At 50.3% G+C, this 20,700-nt stretch overlaps 1 protein-coding gene across 3 annotated transcripts in view; it reads right to left on the bottom strand.

Annotated features, from left to right (window-relative positions):
- The window catches only part of Rasgef1a (RasGEF domain family member 1A), a 79,431-nt gene that overhangs the window by 56,673 nt on the left and 2,058 nt on the right, over positions 1-20,700 (bottom strand). For 2 of the 3 annotated variants that reach the window (XM_048807562.1, XM_048807560.1), the window contains exon 2: positions 13,006-13,109. The exons of the other annotated variant lie outside the window; for it this stretch is intronic. Coding sequence is in view for 1 of the 2 variants with exons in the window: in XM_048807560.1 (XP_048663517.1) it covers positions 13,006-13,008 (3 nt within the window). In the remaining variant the exon portion in view is untranslated. The remainder of the gene's footprint in view (positions 1-13,005; positions 13,110-20,700) is intronic. 3 annotated transcript variants of the gene reach the window in all.

The following is a 20,700-nucleotide window of genomic DNA, read 5'->3' as shown; positions in this document are numbered from 1 at the left end:
TTTGTATCCCAGAGTCATCTGGTGGCTACTAGATAGCTACCTATCTAGAGTGGCTGAGGGAGTCCCTGATCTGGGGCAAAGCAACCTCCAATCTTTCTGGGGAAGTCTCAGTATCTGTGTCCAGGTGTGGGTGGTCCCTGTGGTGCCAGGTACTGAGGGTACCTGCTACCATAGCTAGAAATGCAAGGCAACATCCTGTTCTACTCTGAGTTTCTGAGGCCTTCTACATCTGGTCTCAGGGATGTGAGGACTGCTGCTGGTATAGTTCCCAGGCACACAGCAATGTAAGGTTCTGCCCAAACACAGCAAAAGTGAAATGGAAATGTCAGTGTCTGTACACTGCTCAAGCCAGCAGGGCTCCCTAACCCCACCTTGGCCCTAGGTTCATACTACCGGCTGCTAACTAGCCAGTGCCAGCCCTGCATCCCTCAGAAAAAGCTTTCTGTGAGGTTTAGTGGGCAAGTGGGACTGAGATCTGCTGGCCTCTGATGTATCCTGCATTCTTAGAGTACAAAACAAAGGATGCTCCTGCCCCTACTTCAAGGAGCTGATGCAGACAGCAGGGTCAGAGAGTTCCTTAGCTACTGACAGTGCTCCTGCAGATATCAGAACATATGAGATTAATGGATATTTTAAAAGCAAGATTATTCAGTGTTTTTCCCTCTTGGAGACACAGCATAGTGCCTACAGCAGGGCAAAGCCAGGGCAAGGTCCCAACTCTATGTCTAATCAAGGGAATCAGTGCATATTTTTCAGCTCTCTTGAGTATTGGTGGCATACACCTGAGACAGCTGGCTCCCTTCTTCCAGCACTGCACATCCACAGCCAAGGCAAGGGTCTCTGGTACCATGGTGGGTATGGGAAGCCAGGGAGCCAAACAAACTGGACATTGAGTTCATGACAGCTGGGGAGATGATGACGACAGGGAGGGAGGAAATCAGACCCCATCACAGGACAATCCTGAGTAGCTTTAATGATTCTCTGATTCCCCAGTTGGTGATAATCCCTCTGATGGATGCCAGGCCAAGAGGGAAAGGCTGGGAGGTTCCAGAAATCCAATAGAAAGAACCATGGAAAGAGGCTTGCTCTTTCGGTTGAAGCTTGCAACCCCATTTCTGGGACTCCTTTCTCCTTCCCATCCTAGTCCTGGCATGTAGCATGTGGAGCACTCCTGAGAAGTTTCCCAGTGGGTTCAACAATAAATCCCTGCTGCCCCTTGCCATTACCTCAGGAATGAGGGGTCTGTGTGCTACCCACCCTCACCTCCCAGGTCTGTCCCCAAGTATCTTGAGAGGCCTCCTCAGCATTCTGTGAGTTGGGGCTCTACCAGAAGCTCCCCAGGAAGCACAATCTCTGTAGCACCAAGAGTTTAGCTTCCAGCACACACCCACACATGCATGAAAAAAAAAAAGCCACATAGATTGATTTCCTGTTCCTCATTTGCAGCTGAGCGTGTGTGTGAGGGATGCAGGCAGCTGTGAAAATTGAGACGTCAACCCGGAGCCCACAGCCGAGCTACCTCACCTCCACACGTGGTCAGGGGACGGCACAGTCCTGCTAATTGTGCAAGCCCTGAGCAGACTGTGAAATGTGCTCGATGCGGCAGCTGGAGAGCATTAGTCCCATCAGGACTGTCAGGAATCTAGGTCGTTGACTCAGCACTCTGGTTTAACAGGATGCTTGTGCCTCTGCCTCCCCATCCGTGGCCCACTCCTCCAGGACCATGGACAGGGTGCTGCTTAGCAAGGATTCACAGACCAGCCTCATGACCCTCAAGAGCACCAGTTCCTTCCTCATTCCTATCCAATTCTGAAGGGACAGGTGAACAGGGAGTCTCTGCAACACAACTGATTACTGGTAATGCAGGAATGAATAGGCAGACAGGAAAGCCCTGCCAGGTGGTGGTAGCACCTTGAGAATACACAGGGATGGCATCAGCTCCCACCTGACCCTGACCATGGGGTGTTGTCAGAGCACTGGATGCAAGCACCTGTCTTCACCCATGCTGGGAGGACCAAGGGCAGTGACTTACCTGAGTCAAGACCCCCGGAGCAAGATCTTGGAGTCTCAGCAGACCAAAATGGGCACCCCTCTGATGTGTGTGCATGGCACTGCCACCCACCTATCCCCTCATACTCTCTCTCATGTTAGCAGATAGACCTCCAGGCCAAAAGATGTCAGCAGGTAGAAAACAGATCAAGACACCCAAGACATAGCAGACCCCAAACTGCAGGCCAGGACTGGAAAGGTGGAGGAACCAGATCTCAGGGAAGTTAAGGGCCTTGACCATGTCAGGCACTCAGGGCAAGGTGGGGTGTGGAGCCAGCCAGGCTGCAAGTCAGGTAGGGGCTCAACATCCAGCAGCCTTTTCTAGTGTATAGGTCTGCCTGGGGAGGGAAGGAGCAGCATGGAGCCCCACCAACACTAAGCAGAACAGCCCCCAGGTGCAGTTGGAGCCCAATGGGGCAGCCTGTGCACAGGGAGGAGGTAGGCAAGCCTTGGTTAGCCACCAGGTAGGTTCAGATGTGGATTTGCTTCCTGGCCTCTGACCTCAACCTGTGACTCCCCAAAGCATCTACTGCCCAGGGAGGAAAGGCAGGGAGATCTTCCTTGGGGCAAGCACACATTAAGTATCTACAGTGCTTTTTATTTTTAAGTCTCTTCTTCCCTCACCTGCCCCGAGATTGATGACTTTGGCAGTGGTAGAGGAGATATTCTGGGGTTCAGGCTGCAAGAACTGCCTGAATTGCATGAATGGTTGAGCACCTTTGCAGGGTACTTGCAGACTTCACCTGGCCACATACCCATCAAACTGCCCTCAGGAAGGGCTGGGGTGCAGGGCTGGGACTGGTCTGCACATGAGAGTAGCCCCAGTTGCCTCTCACCCACAACACAGGCCAGCTCTGACTAGCTTGCTGACCCTGTACCCTGATTATCCATCATCTGAACCCCATTATAACCCACAACCTGCATACAAAGGCCCTTCCCCCAAACTCTCCTCACAAAATACCAGCATCCCTTTCCTTCAGGACCATTCAACTTCACAAAGAGCCCAGTTATGGGCCAGAGTTTCATGTTTCTTCCATGTCCATGCCCCAGAGACAGGGACTGTGCATACCTAACCCTGGGAAAGGTCCATTTTGGGGGGTTGGGAGGTTGCTTCCTCAAATTCCTATCCCTGGCTATGGTGAAGCTGGGCAGCAGATCAACCAGGTCTGCCCTGGGCTCTGATGACACTAGACCCTTAACAAGAAGTTTTCCTGACACCCACACTCCCCACCACTTCATCCTGATGTGTCCTTCAAGGCAGGTGCAGTGACCCATGCATGGGTTCATGCCTGACTAGCTCCCCAAACTGCAAACACCTGGATGGAAGACAGCTATCTTTCTCACCTCATGGAAGGAACTAGCCCCCCCCCCAAAGATGCCCACACCCTGATTTCCAGGACCTGTGAATGTTTCCTTATATGTCAAAAGAGACTTTGCAGATATAATTTCCTGGATTATCTAGGTGGCCCACTCTAATCACATGGTGCTCTAAATTGAGGATCTTCTTGGCTATAGTCAGAGAAATGGATTTGATGACAGATCAGGGTCAGAGAGACAGCAGAATAAGAGGATCTGACACCACACTGCTGGTGCTGGGATGTAGGGAGACATCTGTGAGGACCAGAGAAAGGCTCTCTGGGCTGAGAGGATAGCTGATAGTCCCCAGGGAATGGGGACCTCACAAAACAAGACAACAGACTCCTGAATGACCATGATTCTGCCCTGGTGCCTCCAGAGGGGAAAGCTGCCTCCACCTGGATCTCAGCTCACTGAGACCCTGACTGACCTCTGACCTACAGAACTACAAGGTAAGTGAGCTGTTATGGAAGTAATAGGAAACAGCCCTGCACGAGTCCCTGGAAGGCAGGGTAACCAGCTCTGCTCCTGAGCACTGGGAGGTGGCTGTGGTGGAACTGAGGGAAAGGGCTGTAACATCTCTGAGACTCCATGCATGGCACTAGCCCACTCTGCCTACTGCTCTTCTGTGTGTGGGATCCAGGCCTCCACACCCCAAGAGGCTCTGCTGAGAACTGAGCAAGACTTAAAATCCAGGGCAGGGCCAGTGCTCAGTTTAGCCCATGCTCTGCGAAAGGCATCCCTCCAGCAATGCTTCCTGTGAGCACTTTCTGTGATCCCAGCTGAGCAAGATGAAGTGAATTGGACAAAACCATCCAAGGTGGGGACTCAGGAGTTTGCGGGCTGCAGAGGAGGCAGGGGACTCCGAGACAGCTATGGGGCCATGAGGGGCCATGGAGGTACCATAGACCCCCCCCAGTCTGTCAGCCCATCCTGACAGACTCCAGACTCTGTTTGGATCTATGAGAGCATGCTTGCTTGCCAAGGCCAAACTTCCCAGGACTGGACATAGTGGGGACTCTAGTGTTGTGCCCCCCAATAGCACCCTGCCCTGAGGGCTTCCCCTAACAGGCACCTATCCTTTCAGCTCTGTGGCTGGCCCAGACCTTCTCAGGTGGTGGCTCTTTCTGCCAATCCACCCTGTCCTCTCGATCTCGGGGCTCCCAGCAGCACTGCTAGCCACACCACATGCCAGTCCAATTTCCTTGGCAGCAGAGGATCTAGAACTGACCCTCCATACCCAGGTCACACCTCTGTGACACCTAGGCCTCTTGAGCCCCTGCTGTAGGCTGGAGTGGACGGAGGCTCAGAGGTGCAACAGGTGGCCCCCCACCTGGTGTCTCACTCTGATAGTGCTACTATGCAAGGTTGTATTTACTGACCCAAGTCTGGAAGCTGCTGCTGCAGCATGAAGAGGCAGAGTCAGTCACTATGGGTGAGTTCCAGGTGGGGAGTCTTCCTGGGGCCCCTGAAATCCTTGGCTAAACAGAGGGAACAAAGGAGGCAGCCCCTTCGTGGCACACAAGCAATGAACAATAACTTCATTGACACTTGGATATATCCTCGTCAGGTCTGATGGCATGGGACCTCCTCTATAGCCAGCCCCACACAGAGGGAGAATAAGCCCTAAGCCTCAGGGACACCCAAGGCCTGACTGGAGACCCCTATACCTCAAGGGTTCCTAACACAGAGCACAGCTGGGAAAGCTGGGGACTTTCCTCTTGGGCAGAGGAACAACATTTCCAGGTATCCATAAGGGAAACTGGGAAACACTGAGTGTTTTTAGCCCCCTCCTGGGAAGCCCCGTGGGTCACAGCTCAGTTACTGCCCAACAGAGTCAAGCCCCACCCAGCCCAGCCCCTCTGGCCAGCTGGTTTTGGGCTTGGCTGAGATGGAAATGCCCAGAGGGAAGTACACTGGAATCCAGGAAACCCTCCAAAGTCACTGCCCTGCACAGCCCCTGCCAGGAGCCAACACCCTCTAATCCTCTCACACCAGCCCGTCCACCATCACGCCTGCTCCACCCACTGCCACTACCCTTGCCCGGCCCACTGCCCTAGACCTGGTCTCTTCCAAGGATGTCCCGGATGGCAGAGCAGGCTGAAGTGGGAGAGCTGACCTCTGTCCTGGTCAGATCTTAGGGCTGCCCCCTTGTCAAAAGACCTCAGTTTGTGAGGCCTATCCTCCTACCCTCTTAAGGGCTGCCTCCTTTGTTCCCTCGTTAAGCCAAGGATTTCAGGGACCCCAGGAAGAGTTCCCAACATTTCACAGGGAACCATCTTTTCAGGGACCCCGGGAAGAGACCCCATCTTTTCAAGGCAACTCCTACATCTTATAGCCCTGCCCACAGGGTCCCCACAGTTGCTAATCATACCTTAGTGATGGAATGTTCCAGAATTGAAACCTCACAGCTAAGTCAGTTACTCCTTGCAGTAACACATGTGAGAAATGTTGCTGTCCCATTTTACAGAAGCACAAACTGAGGTCAGAGATGTGATGGGGGCTGTCCAAGCTAGAAGTCCCAAGTCAGGGCCAGACCTGAAACTGAAGACCAGACTCCACATCAAGGGCACCTCAGTGCCAGGTGCTGGAGATGGGGAAAGCCCGGCCTCTTGCTTAGGACCATCAGGTGGTAGGCATGTAGTCATTCCTTGGAGCCCAAACACATTGGCTTCTCTGGGAAGACCCTCTGAAGGGAGAGCCTGGGGCCACTGGGGCCGATGCCTGGCTTCATCCACCCACCAACACTCCACTTCCTAAGGAGAACCAGTCAAGCAGGGTGAAGGAGAGGGCATCGCTGTGGTCTGGACTTCTCTCTGTCATCTTCCTTCCTCCTCTGGTTGCCAAGCAACACTAAAAGCTGCAGCATGCATGAAAATTAGAAAGGTCCTTCCTGCCTTACTCCTCCCCCACCACCTCTGTCAAATAATTTACCATGGAGACTATTCCCTTCCTGGGGAAACACTATACAGGATGAGGCCCCATGGGGACCCCAAGTGGGCCTGGCTGCAGGGGACCCACATCACTGATTGTCTTGGCCACCCTGGTATATACTACTGTGTACTACTTGTCTGTATCTGTTTGGGTGGGCTAGGCTATCCCACTCCTGACCCTGGGACATAGGATCAGAGATGGGAGAGCTTGTGTGGGCCTAGGCTTAGGGGCCTAGGAAACCTTTTGCCAGGTAGTGTGGCAGAGAACACCAAAAGAGTGCCCACCCACAGTAAAGGGCAACCTCGCCTTTCCCTAGAGCACAGTTTTACAGAGGCAGCATCTGAGACCCAGAGAGGGCAGCTGCTTACATAAGGCAGGAGGTGACAAGGCTGGACTCCAATGCAGGGCTGTACCTTGCCACCTGTGTGCTTCCTAAGGGCCCCACCAGGGGTGATCATGTGGGCAGGTTGGACAAAAGAGAGAGACAGGATCCCTGCACCTATCAGAGGAGCAGGGAGGCAGGCTCGATGGGTGGGTGCACAGTACTGATGAGTCAGGATCTAGGAGTGCCAGGGGAGACACAGGGCAGGGGCTAAAACTACAGCCCAGCATCCCTGGGCAGGACACTTGGGCACATCTCTGACAAAGGCACCAGGGATTTAGGCCTCACAAGGGACACACTGGCCTGGCATCACAGAAGGAGTTCCCTAGAAAGTCGGGCATGCTTCCTGCTCAGCAGTATGCACTGAACTTCTGTGCATCCTCGAGAGAGCAAGGGAAGCTCCAGACAGACTGTCCACCTGCTTGTGTTGAGCCTAGCCAGGCTGAAGGTCTCAGCTCTGGGCTGACCCTCCTGGCCCAGAGTGCAGCATGCACTATGTCACAAGGACAAGAAGAGGGAGGGCACATCTAGGCACCCCACCCTGCCCAGCAATGACAATCTAAAAAACTGGGGTATTGCTTCATGGACCTAGCTCTATAGGGGTAACTCAGAAGCCAGAATTGCCTGGGGACTAGAGGGGTAGGACACAGGTCCAGAGAGTCCAGGTCTTTCTCCATGGCATGCCAAAAGAGCTCCTGTCCAGTGAGCCGGGGAAGGGCTCAGTAACTCAGAAAGTAGGACAGAGCCCAATAGCCCTGGCAAGTGGCCTGTCCAAGTGGATGACTGCCCTTTAGAGACCTGCTAGCACCATCACTCCCTGCCCTGGGCCCTCTCATGGCATCTTACCAGGTGGGTGCTTCCTGCCCCCAGCCCTGGGACACCACAGGCACATCAGGGACCCAGATTTTGGAGGAGGAACCAGAACAAGCATCTGTCACCCTCAATAACTGCCCCATGGGCACCTCTTAATGGGGTATTGAGAACCCCAGGCCACCAAAAGCCCCCTATCTTGAGCTCTCCACAGCACCTTTCCTCCCTCTGCAGTAAACAGGGCAGCTGGATCCCGTCAGTCCTTCCTTGCAAGCTTCATGACCCCAGTTTCCATATCTGTGAAATGGGCACCAGAACCACCCTGTCTCCCAGGGTTGTGATGAGAATAGTTGTGTTAACAGAATGCACAGAGCAAACTATCTAAGCATTGGCATCATTATCTGAAACCCTCCTGCCCACTGCCCACATGGTCTGGAGAAGACCCACCTCTCACATATCCCATAGGAAAGATCTCGGCCAGCCCTCTCTGAGTTCTCTGCACCTACAGCTCTCATTGGTGCCTCTGGAGTCCCTGGGCCACTAGCAGGGCTTGGAGTGCTGAGGGAGAAGGAAGGACTACAGGGGAGAGCCTGGCCCTGTTTCCTTTCCTTTTTCCTCTGGATCCCAGAAAAAGCTCTAGAGTCACGATGGTCTGGGCTTGAGTGTCCTCTGGCTGGGCAGTGTTCCACATTTGGTTTCCCCCCAGGAAGTGGGTGGATGAGGGCAAGTGGCTCAGCTGCAGGGAAGGGAGGGTGGTCAGGAAGGGGTATAGTCCAGGGTGTGGTGACCAGTGAGGGGGGGGTGAAGAGGTGCACAGCTGCAGGGTATGGATAGCCCACAAGGCATGGACGGAGGCTGCACCTGGCCAAAATCAGGACTCAAATAGGCTTGAGCAGGCCAGGGCCAAACCATGGGACCCTGATGGGCTTCAGCTTAAAATGGCAGGCTATGGTCTGGGAAAGTTTTAGAACCAAGAGGAAGAATTTTATTCTTGCCTAGGCCTGAACCCTAGAATTCTCCATCTTTCATGGGCACTGGAATCCCCAGGAGGGCTTATGAAAATACTGCTGCCCCCAGCCCTTCAGAGTGTTTGATTCAGGAGGCCTGGGCCAGAGTCTAATAATCTCCAGGTGCTGCTAATGCTGCTGGCTTCGGGACCCTATTCTGAAGAACTACTGATCTAAAAGCATAGCTGGAGGAGAGTCTGGGAAGCAGAAGCCAAGAGGCACTGCACCCACAAAGCCTGCATGCCTCACCTGAATCAAGCCAGGTTAGCTTCAGGATTGGCCTGAGCCAGTTGATAGGTAGGTGGGGCTAGAGAGTGGATGGCTCTGGGTAAGGGTCACACAGCATGGGAGGAACAAACCAGTCTGTGATAAGCCCACCTGCAATGACCCATAGATATCCTCCTTCCCTCTTGAACAAGTACTAGTCAAGAGCAGTCTTCCAAGCCCAACAACCAAGAGGAAAGAGGTCTCCTGTGTGTTAACTCTGAGCCTGGTGGATTCTTCTGGCCAGCAAAACCAGAGATAGCTATCTGCTTATTGCCTCCCAAGTCTAGCATCAGACTTTGAGGGCACAACAGAGCAGGGATAGGGCTTAAATCCCCAAGGGCCAGCCTAGACAGGGCAGGTTCTGAGCAAGGGTCTGGATTCCGGGGGCCTGCCAGCTCACCCCTCACTCTGTGCCCTCCTCCCAGTAGGCCACAGGCAGGCTGGGTACAGAAGTGGGTACCCAGCTCCAGTCAGTACCCCAGCCCTGGCCTGGGCCCCACAAAAGTATGCCTCTCATCTCCTGTCTCTGGAACTCTGTGTGTGTGTGTGTGGTCTGTCTGGAACTCTGAGAGAAGCAGCCATCTGCAGACTAGGAAGGTGCTCTGCTTATCGTACCTTCTGTTCTCAACCTTGTGAAGGTACCTTTTTGGTGTCCATTGATAGGCCCACAGAGTCATCTGCCAAGCCTCCAGCCTCCTTCCCACCTTCTTTCCTAGAACACAGACAGCTTACATCCACCAACAGAGAGGAAGCACAGGACATCTAGGACACTCCTACCACATCCCAGGCAGGCCTCCTACCACATTCCCCTCTCATCCGTCTCTGCCACAAGTAGGCATTTATGCTACAATCAGACCTAGCTTTCTTGACACCCCAGGGTGTCAGGTCACCTCTCAGTATAGGAGGGACTGATGGGAACACAAGTCGGGCAGACACCTCCCAAATCCATGTCACAACCAGAAGATAGTTAACCACAGCAACAACCACAGTAAATCACCAGCACAGCTAACAAGGTATGCTGTGTCCTCCCAGACAAAAGGGGCTACAGAAAAGATAGGGGTATGCTTGGAAAACTGATAATGGTACCTTGACTGGAAGGAGCATACTGTGTTAGAGAGATGAGGAAAAATAATGTGAAAATCAGGGGGAATCATGTATTGGAAAAGGAAAGAATTTAACACTTATCCTGTTCTTTCTAGTGAAATAACCAATCAGCCCTGGCTAATGAAGGAATGTCATTTACAGAAGGAGTCCTCAAATGCATTCAGAAGGAATTATAGAAATACAAAGGTCCCATCTTGCAGACCTTCAAGCAACACTTAACTTCATGCTCATCAATGGTTGAAACTGTCAGAAGAACAAACAGATTCCAGGATATAAGGGTACATCTTCCCCATATCCACACCCCTGCAAGCAGACCTGACAGTAGAGTCCTGCTGAAATGCAGTGTGACATACAGAGCAGCACCATAGAAGCATCCTTACCAAAATAACACAAATAGTGCAGAATGAAAATTCTGGTTTAGAAAAAACACTGAGGGTGAAGGAACTAGTTATAAGACACCAGGAGAAAGTACAGACAAGTCATCAAAGAATGCCATTTTACAGACACCAAGTTTCCGTAGCAAATCAATGTTCAAAAAAAAGGAGGGGGAGGCCAGAGAGGGACTGCTTTACATATAAGAGACTTAAGAAAACATAACTACCAAATGCCACATGGGGCAGGATTTTATTTTGCTACTTATTTTATAAACCAACTGTAAAAAAGGTCTTTTCCAGACAACTAAGAAAAAATGAATAGGCACAGGGCATGTTAGATGATAGCAAGGAATTGCTGTTAATTCTGATAATTTTGTGATAATAACTGATTTTATAGAAAAAAATTCCTCATTCATTTGTTCCTTTGTTTTAGGGATCCACATCAAAAACATATGAGGACAAGTGATGAAGGTCAGGGATGTAATTTAAATATTTCAGACAAAAGTGAAAAAGAATAAGACAAAAAAAAATGAAGAGAAAAGAGAAGGGGGGAAAAAAGGAGGAAGAAAACAGAAGGGAAGAAAGAAGAAAAGAAAGAGAGGAAGGGGAAAGAAGGGAGGGAAGTGAAAGGAGAGAAAAATGAGTACATGAGCCAGGATGCGTAAAGTCTGAACTGCTGAATCTCAGAAAGAATATGTGGGGGTTTCATAATGCTCTTTAATTTTCAGTACGTTTGAAATTTTTCAGAATAAAAGTTCAATTTAATATACAGTCAGAGCCACAAAGCAAGGGGGAAAGTCCAGAAATAGCCTCAAACACATATGGCAGCTCAGAGCATGGTAAAGGTGATACTTTGAATCTGTGAAGAAAAGGTATTTAATAAGTGGTGTTGGACAAATGGGTAGCCATCTGGAAAAAAGTAAAATTGGACTCCTACCAGATGGATCAAATATTCACATTTGAAAAATGAAACCATAAGTCTATAAGAAAAACACATGAGAATTTCTTTATAGTTTCAGGGTAGAAAGGGCCTTTCTGTTTATTTAAAACCCAGCAAATTCTGATAGGCAACTATTTGGTTGTTTTGTCGTTGTTGTTGTTGTTGTTTTGCAGTGGAAGGTACCAGGGATTGAACTCAAGGGCACTCGACCACTGAGCAACATCCCCAGTTGAATAGGCAACTATTCGTAACCCACAGAAACTAATATCAGAAAATTCACACCCATTGTGAATTACAAAATCCAAAAATCATTTTTAAAATGATGGGTCTGAATGCCTAAATTTTAAAATTTTTGCATGGCAAAAATCCTAACACAACAAAATGAATCAATAAATTGGAGAAAATGCTTGCAACTTATCTTAAAAACTATTTGTTAAATATACAAAGAGCATCTATGAATCGGCAAGAAAATGACCAACTGGGCTGGGGTTGTGGCTCAGCGGTAGAATGCTCACCTCGCACGTGCGAGACTCTGGGTTCAATCCTCAGCACCACATTAAAAACAATGAATAAACAAGTGAAATAAAGGTGTTGTGTCCAACTATAACTAAAAAATAAATTTAAAAAAAAAGTCAGAAATCCCAGTATTCATGTACCATCTGTTGATTTAAAAAAAAAAGAGAGAGACCAACACCCCAAAAGTAACACTATATTAATAATATGAACACCAGAAAATAATGGATCTTATACAATCTCATTCATCACAAGAAAAATGCTAATTAAAATTGCAATAAGCTATTTCTCATTGATGAGATTGGCAAGGATAAGAAATGGAGAAACAGGCACCATATACATCGAAAACAAGCATAAATTAGTACTGCTTGGAGGACAATTTGGCAAAATTTCCCAAGGTAACAAATGCTTCTCCATTTTGCCCTGTTCAAAACAGGGAGGCCACTCTACATGCACTGAGATAGGGGACTCCAAGATGCACTGACACAAAAGGTACACAACCTGTGATATGGCCTCCATATGCACCAAAGGAATACTACACTGTATGTGTGCACAGACCAGGAACTTCCAAAACAGGTGACAACAAAGCCTCTGACAAGGGTAGCTGGAGCTGGCCAGGGAATGAGAGGACATATATTCCCACAGGCACTCTTATTACTTTCTGAATGCTATTAAAATAAATACAGGATTTGTCCACTGATGAGGGGCAGAGAGCCCTGAGCTTCAGTCCTGGCATTGCTACTATTCTGCTCTAGGACTTTGGGGAAGTCGCTTCCCTTGCTTTCTCCTCTCTGAGGTATCTTTAGGGCATCCAGGCTTGCGTCTTGTAGCAGCTTCCAGTGGTGAAGTAGACAGAAGGCAGCCTCTCTGTCACATTTTCTTGGTAGCAGAAGGACTGAGAGACAGGAAACCGAGGCCAATCCAGCTCTTCCACCTACTTCCTGAATGCTGAGCCATTTTCTCTTTGGAATCCTCACATGGAGGATCTAAGGCTTATTCACCAACCCTCTGGCTCTCCCTCTCATATTAATGATTCAAGGATAATCACTGAGGATTCCAGTCCAGCCCAGAACCATTGCCCCACTACAAACAGATGGAGGCCCTTGGCCTTTAGAAAAACAGCCAAGAATCATATACCTAAGACCAGCCATGTGCCCTGGGACCACCCATGCCAACCTAGACCCCATGACAACTCTCCTAGACCAATCCCCCTCCCTGCACTTAGTGCTGCTAACATCCCACTGATAGACAGCTTCCCCGCCCACTTACCATTTATTGAGCACTTACAACGTACCAGCCCCTGCACTGGGTGTTTATTCCCTGGATGTTATTTCATTCTTCCAACAGTTCTAAGTAAGGACTGATCCCATTTCCTGGATATGGAAACAGAGGTTTAGAAGCACAAAGTAGCTTGCCCAAGACCTTACAAAATTTGATTTTCAAAATTAAGGCCAAAAAGGAACCCAAGTGGATAATTCCAAAATTCACTCCTAATCCTTCTCCCTTCTGTTCTAATCCCACCTGCTGGGTAGATTCAAGGGTACTAGCCTACTCCCTGCTGCGTTATTATCTAGGGATTCCTCTCCTGCAGCTGTTCTGCTCCCACAAACTCAGGGTGCCTGGGGCACACAGCCACAGGCACATGGGGACAAATGTCCAGGGTAGATAAAAGAGGAAAGGCAGAAAGGACAGAGCCACACCCCCATACACCCACATACACGGCACACACACACACACACAATGCATCCACACAGGCCTGGTCATTCTCCAGCAGAGCATTTCTCAGACTGAGATAAGAAAGACATTTTAGAATGCCTTTATGCCAGAATTTTTCAGAAATCCAAACAAAATGCTTCCCTCTCACCACCACCACCTCCTCCTCACATTTATTTATTTGCTTATTTATTTAGTACTGGGGATTGAACCCTCATGTATGCTAGGCAAGTGCACTACCACTGAGTTAGATCCACGACCCTTTTAATTTTTTATTTTGAGACAGAATCTCATTAAGTTGCCCAGGCTGGCCTTGAACTTGCAATCCCCCTGCCTCAACCTCCTGAGTAGCTGGGATTACAAGAATTTCCCACCATGCCCTCACAGTTACTGAGTTTACTGTGTTCCAGAAACGGTGCCAAGTGCTTCACATGTAAGATTAACATCATCACAGTTAATCTTTAAATCAGGGAGCCTAGCTACCCTCATCTCTATTTCTTACGAGCAAACAGGCTCAGATGGGTCAAAGAACTTACCCAAGGCATTTGTCTGATTAGCAGCAGCCCTGCAGATTCTGCGCAGCTTGGCTCACCCCAATATGGCTGCACTATGCCCCCTATTGGGAGAGTGCCCACTGGCAAGCTTAGCCCTCAACCAACAGGACACATCACTGCCACTGTGCAGGAGGAGAAGGCAGGCCACAGAAGGCTACCCGGGCCCTACCACAAAGAAAGTCTTCTGTCTCTGCCTCCTACTCCACTCCACTCTGGGGTCAGGTGGAGGCTGATTGGTATGTGACAACAGAATACCACCAGCAATCTGAAGTCAAAGGAACAGAGGCCAAGAGCCCTACAAAAGAAGCAGATCTGCAGCAAAGGCATGAGGTCTCAGGGCCAGATACCTATAGGCCCACGAAAAAAGATGGGGGAGACACTGCACCTTCCAGGTCCTGGAGACCAGGTGGGTTTCCACCTTCTTAACTAGGACCAAAAGCCCTGAAGTCCCAGATGGAAGACAAGGAGAAAAGGACATGTGAGAGGGGTCCAAGGACACTTAGAAGGAGTAGGCAGTAGGAACGCAGGAGAGAGAGACTTGAGAAAGGCCATGTGATCACCCCTAACAGATATGAGAATCAAAATGCTTATTAAATTCTTTGGTAGGAAGAGTTCTGATGGAGGGAGGGGCCATGGCCACACTAGAATCAGTGAGGAGTGAGTCTGAGGTGAGGAGGGGGACACTGTAGGGGGAGTAGAGAGAGAAGCAGCTGCTGCGGGAACACAGCTAAAGGGGGACTAAACACTGAGGCTACAAAAATCCTCTTTTGCTGCAGAGGCATGGTTAAGGGAGAGGGCAGTCAGGGAAGGTAAAAGTGGCTATGAGGTGGCAGAAAGTACATGCAGACAGGGGGCAAGAAGACAGAGTTCTTTCAGGGTTGAACTCCCCTAGGAACAGCCTGGATCTAGGCAATAATATGTAGAGAGCTTGGTTCTTGGCTTTGACCCAGCTACTGAAGTGCTGAGACTGGCTGTGATCTCCCCAGTGTGTGTGCTGAGAGAGACGGGTAGGGGCTCTGGGAGTCCATGGCACAGATAAAAAGGATCAGAGCACCAGTCCAGTGTTACACACCTGTAATCCCAGTGACTCCAGAGACTAAAGCAAAGGATAACAAGTTCAAGGCTAACCTAGGCTACTTAGTGAGATCCTGTCTCAAAATTTAAAAATAAAAAGGACTAGAGATGTAACTCAGTGGTACATGCTCCTGGGTTCTCCCCAGTGTCCAAAAAGCAAAGAGGTCGAGGGGAAGGGAACTCAAGGAGAGAAAGGGTTGAAGTGGGGAGCAGTGAGGGGTTCGGAAGCCAACAGAGGAGGCTGAGAAAATGAGGTATAAGCCATCAGATCTGGAATGGCCTTTTCAGAGTTCCCAGCTGCATTTTGATTCAAGGACCCTGTCTCGGCTCCCAGGGTACCTCACACTGTAACTCCACAGATCTCAGCCCCTTCCTACATGTAGGTTCCCAGTTCTTTCCTGGAGGAAGCACAGGACCCTCCACAGTGAAGCTCAAGATGTCTCTAGTGTAGACTATCTCACAGCATGACCCAAGTAGCAGCTCCTTCACAGGAGCCTCTGCATGTTGGTTAACCATGGAACTGAACTGAGACTCCATGCCCACGGCCCCAGGGTTTCCATCTCAGGGCCTGGCACTGGCTCAACTGCCTCTAAACCCTTCCCAGGTGCCCACTTCCCAGCCCCTTTCCACCCCAGGACCCATGGAGGAGACATGTGGACTTGTCCTCAGAGAACACAGGCTTTCTAGACATTCAGCAGGGAATCTGTCTATAAGTGCTACAATAGTCACACCCCACAAATCCCCTTCACTGTATTTTTATCAATTGAACCTAAGCTTTTTTTTTTTTCCTGGTAATACTTGAGATTTAATCCACGGCTCCTTTACCAATGAGCTATATCCCTAGGCCTTTTTAATTTTATTTTGAGACAGAGTCTCACTAAAAGTTGCCAAGGCTGGTCCCAAATGCAATCCTCCTGCCTCAGTTTCCTGAGTTGCTAGGATTACAGGCATGTGACACATGCCTGGCTCTAAAATTAAGGTTTTTATAATTCCTGTTATTATTTATTCTTTACCCATTTTTTACACATCTTTTAAATTTTCTAAATATGATTTGATTTTGGAATTACCTATTTTGTCACTAAATTCTTTTAAACTGCATTATAGTCAGAAAACATAGTCTGGAGGATACAGATTTTCACCAACGTGCCTACTGTTGAGCTGGTGGTTCTATATGTGCCCTTAAGGACACCATCACTAGGGTGAGGTCAGCAGTGATGCATGGGTTGTGGGTATGTTCCCTCCAGGTCTTGCCCGTGTGGGGGTTTCCCATCCCACCCCCACTCTTGGAGGTGGTTCCCACTGCCTTGGCCAATCAGTGAACAACTGGGACCTCTGGCCAACCCTGCCAGCTTGGACCACTGTCAACCCCTCCTCCCAAACCCTCCAGTGTCCTCACCCTTCCACCAACACACATAGTGAAATAGGTGATTTGGCCCAGCACCTCACAGCAGATCTTTCTTGGTTGGCATGAGTTACAAGGTCAGAGTAGGGAAGGGCACAGGGCTTGCAGTGCATTGTTGGGCAGGACTGGGCTCTCGTAGGGCAGCCTTAAGACCCTGTCCAGTACCCCTGGGGAAGGTATCCCTATTAACAGTAGTCAAAATGATACAAACTGATACAGCCTCCTGCTTCCTCTGAGTAATTTACTCATGAAAGCATCTAAACATCCTCAAGAACTCCCCAAGAAGCTTCTGTGTCTTCACCCTGCTCCAAGTCTAATCTCCCAGCTGATCCACCTGCTCAGTCTTACCTTCCTTCCCTCCCCCTCAGCTCTGAGAGCTCAGAGTTGGATCCCAACAGCCTGGCCAGCCCTTCTCATGAGCTCAGGACTGTACAACATTACCTCATTTAATCCAGACCATGCACCTAGAGGAGAAAATAGAAGCCAAGGGGACCTGTTCATAGCTCACAGCCAGGACGGTCTAGAGCACAGAATCAGTCTGCAGAGAAGACCCAGACAAGAGAAGTCTGGCTTCTGAGCCTTGGTTTCTACAGCAGCAAACTGTAGCTTCTCGCCCTGGGAAGCATCTGGGGCTGGGGCTGGGCATGTCTCCCACACTCTAGGTAAAAAGCTTCATTTGTGGTTGGGAACCAAGCCACACCCCAGTGGGATCCAGGCTCAGTGACATTCACATTGGATAGATCTGGGCACCAGAGGTCTGGAAAGCCCCCCAGGCAGAAAGGGTAGGGGACGATCCTCAAGATTTGGGTAGCTTTGGAGGGGGTGAGGAGACAGGCTGTGCTGATATACCCATCAGAGCGCACACACTCTCTCCCAGAACACTCAGCTTCTGGGTAAGCTAGCCTCCTCCATGGAAGCTACTCTTTGTTAACAGTGTTGTCATGGCAACTGGATCTAGGGAGAAGCTCTCTTCAAGGTAGAGTCTGAGGGTGACACTTGAAAAAACTGAAGTGGTGGTGACAACAAGCAGGGTGCTAGCCTCCCAGCCCTGCCCCCCCCCCAATACTCCTTCCTGGATTGGTCCAGTCACCAACATTTGTCCCCAAAACTCATCTGACCAACAGCTCTTGGTCTGCCCCTTCTCCTCTCCCTGAAGCGGGGGCGGGGGGGGGGGCATCTAACATCAATGTGGCTCAAGACAGGAAGTCTGCCCCACCGCACAAAGCAGCTCAGAGACTTCTGCATACATCCCAAACACAGCTACCATCTCAACTCTGGGGTCTGTCTGAGACCTGAAGTAGACAGGTCCCCAGAGAATCACAGACAAGTAAACCTAGGGCAACACCACAGAGGCCTCTGAAGAGGATCTCCCTGCACATCACACCTGCACAGGAAGCCTCTGGAAATCAACTGTGGGGAGGAGACCCAGCAGAGGTCAAGACAGAGTCCTGTGTCATGAAGGAGATCGCATGAGAAGAAAGCCATTGCAATTGTCCAGGCCAGAATGGAGGTGACAGTGAGCAGGGAAAGGTGGAGGAGGGGGCAGAAGAGAGGTCTAGGAAGCCAGGCATGGTGGCTTATAATCCCAGCAGCTTGGAAGACTGAAGCAGGAGGATCATAAGTTCAAAGCAGCCACAGCAACTTAGCAAGGTCCTAGGCAACTTAGAGAGATTCTACCTCTAAAAGAAAATATTAAAAAGGGCTGGAGATGTGGCTCAGTGGTTAAGGGCCCCTGGGTTCAATCCCTGGTACCAAAAGAAAAAAGAAGAGAGGTCTAGGGCAGGGCCAGACTGGCTAATGACTCAATACAAGGGTGACCTGACAGAAGGGACAAGGGATACTGTGGCTGCCTACCTGCTCAGATAGAGATCCTGAGGCTGGCAATGCTCAAGGGCATGATGACACCCATGGTCACCTGGGAGGCATCCAGGAGGCACAGCACACATGCTAAAGAAGCCCCCAAATTCAGGCTTAGGCTGAAAGGAGTTGGGCATGGAGAAGAACAGACGCTGTGTTTAGGGAGAGGGTATGGCCCCAGATCCTGTGTCCCAGAACAGGAGGAAGAGCCATGAGGGGGGCTATGGGAAGTCCATAGAACAAGGAGGAGAACTAGGGGCCAGGTGGTCTATCCTGAAGCAAGGACAATGAAGTCCATGGCCTCTGAAGATGGTCTTCCTGAGCTGAGGATGAATACCAGATTGGAGTGGGCTGGGAGAGTGGGAAGTGAGTATGTGGAGTGAGCAAGCCGAGAACATGTCTTCAAAGTCAGCACGCGCAGAGGAGGAGGGTGGGAGGAACCTGAAGGAGACAAGATTTGTTGCTTTTAAGATGGAAGAAGTTTTACAAAAATAACTTCACCTCTGAGGCCAGTCACCTGTCAACTGGGTGGTATCATCCCACTTGTGAGCAGACGGCCCAAGAGCTAGGCAAACAGAAAGGAGCAACCTATGTGCCCAACACTATGCCCTGGGGTTGGAGTCAACACCCCAGCTGTACAGAGCTCATACTCACACGTGGAGTACCTGCTTCAAGCTATTCTGCCCAGCCTCAAGCCTCCCCTCCTCAAGCTAGCACTGATCTCTGTTCTCTCAACTCACAAAAAAAACCACAGCCAGCTCATGAAGCCTCAGGGCCCCTGGGCAACACTGGGCAAAGCCTGGCTCTGGCCCAGGGTTGTGCTCACATCCCAGTACAGACCAAGGGGACCTGAGAAGTTTCTGTGTCAAGTGAATGAGGTGGAGAGAGGCTGCTAGGGAAGGACCACAGAGGTTTGCTGAAGTGATGTTTAAAGGCACCCAGGTGGTTCTTAGATGCCTTTGCAGACAGAACATCCAGACCCCTGAGGATATATGACTATCAGAGTAGCATCCCTCCCTTCTGTCATCCTCAGGCAAGGGAGGCCACCAGCAGCATTCACACCCCCAGCCACCCTCATGTGGTAGGTATCACAATGAAGCCCCTCTCAGTCCTCTCTTAATATAGTGTCTAAGGCAACTATAGCCAGCCTGTCCCAGGGCACAAATCCCAGAGATCCAAACCCCTCTCAAAATCTGAAAGGTCAGGATACCCAGGGGTTTTAGGACTTTCCATCACATGGCTCTCATCTTACCATGCCTGCTGACCCTCTCAAATCCTGTTCTAGGGGTTGTCAGATGGGAGCTTCCTAGTGTCCCCAGCCGATGAGCATTCTACAGGGCTTGTAGCAGTCAACCCACTCTGGACCATCCCTTACATTCATTTTCTCACATACTCACAATCACAGGCTCTGTGCCCAGAAAGGAGTAAGGCATATGTCTGAAAAGAGGGCAATCTCCCCAGACCCTCAAGGGTCAGGAGGCCCTGCTGGTGACCCGTGCATGTCAGAGGCCCTTCTCTCATGGCCACTGCGCCAGAAGATTTAGTACCCCTGTCTGCTCCCTGCCTCCCTCCTTCCACACATCACATCCTTGCTAGGTAAACACTCATCCATGGGAGGGAGGTGAGCAGGCAAGGGCAAAGAACCAGAGAGGCAGCCTGGAGGGAGTGGGAGTTACCGGAGGCAGATTTTTGCTCAGCATTTGGAAGCTGAGAGAAAAACAGCCAGAGCGGACCAGGGCTGAAGCAGATGGCCTCGGGAGGAAAAGCAGGAGGGAGTGATAGAGGAGTCCCATCAGGGGGCAGCAAGAAGAGATTTGGGAGATGTCCTGACCCAGGTCTCCTTCCCCTGCCCGGGACTCTGCCCCAAGCAGCAGGGCCCTTCCCCAGAGGTAGGGCCATACAGACATAACCATCCCACACCAGCACACCCACCTAATTTCCTGAGGCTCAAAGCCCCCTACCCTGCCTCGGCAGTGCACCTACACTTGACCTATTTGATAAATTTGGTTTTTGTGAAATACATGATTCTGGGTCTAAAAAAGCCAAACTAACCTATTCCAATACTGCTCTGGAGGCCATCATTCTACAGGTGGGGAGGCAGGCATACTAAGGGGCTCCCAGACCACACCTGCATAATCCACCTTTTACTTGATCTCCCCCAGAGGACCCAGGGGTAGGTAGGTGGGTCTGTTCTTCACCTAGCCAGGTAGCACAGCCTGGCCCCTCCCACATGCAGACAAGGCCCATCCATCAGTACCCAACAGAAATGCAGTGGCAAGCATCATGCCTCCTCCTCCTCCTTCTCCTCCTCCTCCTCTGCCTGCAGTTGCTAAGTTACACCAAAAAAAAAAAAAAAAAAAAACC

The sequence above is a fragment of the Marmota marmota genome, unplaced genomic scaffold, assembly GCF_001458135.2.
Source record: "Marmota marmota marmota unplaced genomic scaffold, marMar, whole genome shotgun sequence".
NCBI classification, from domain to species: Eukaryota; Metazoa; Chordata; class Mammalia; order Rodentia; family Sciuridae; genus Marmota; species Marmota marmota.
Note: the sequence above shows the minus strand (reverse complement) of the source record. Positions and strands in the feature narration are given on the sequence as shown.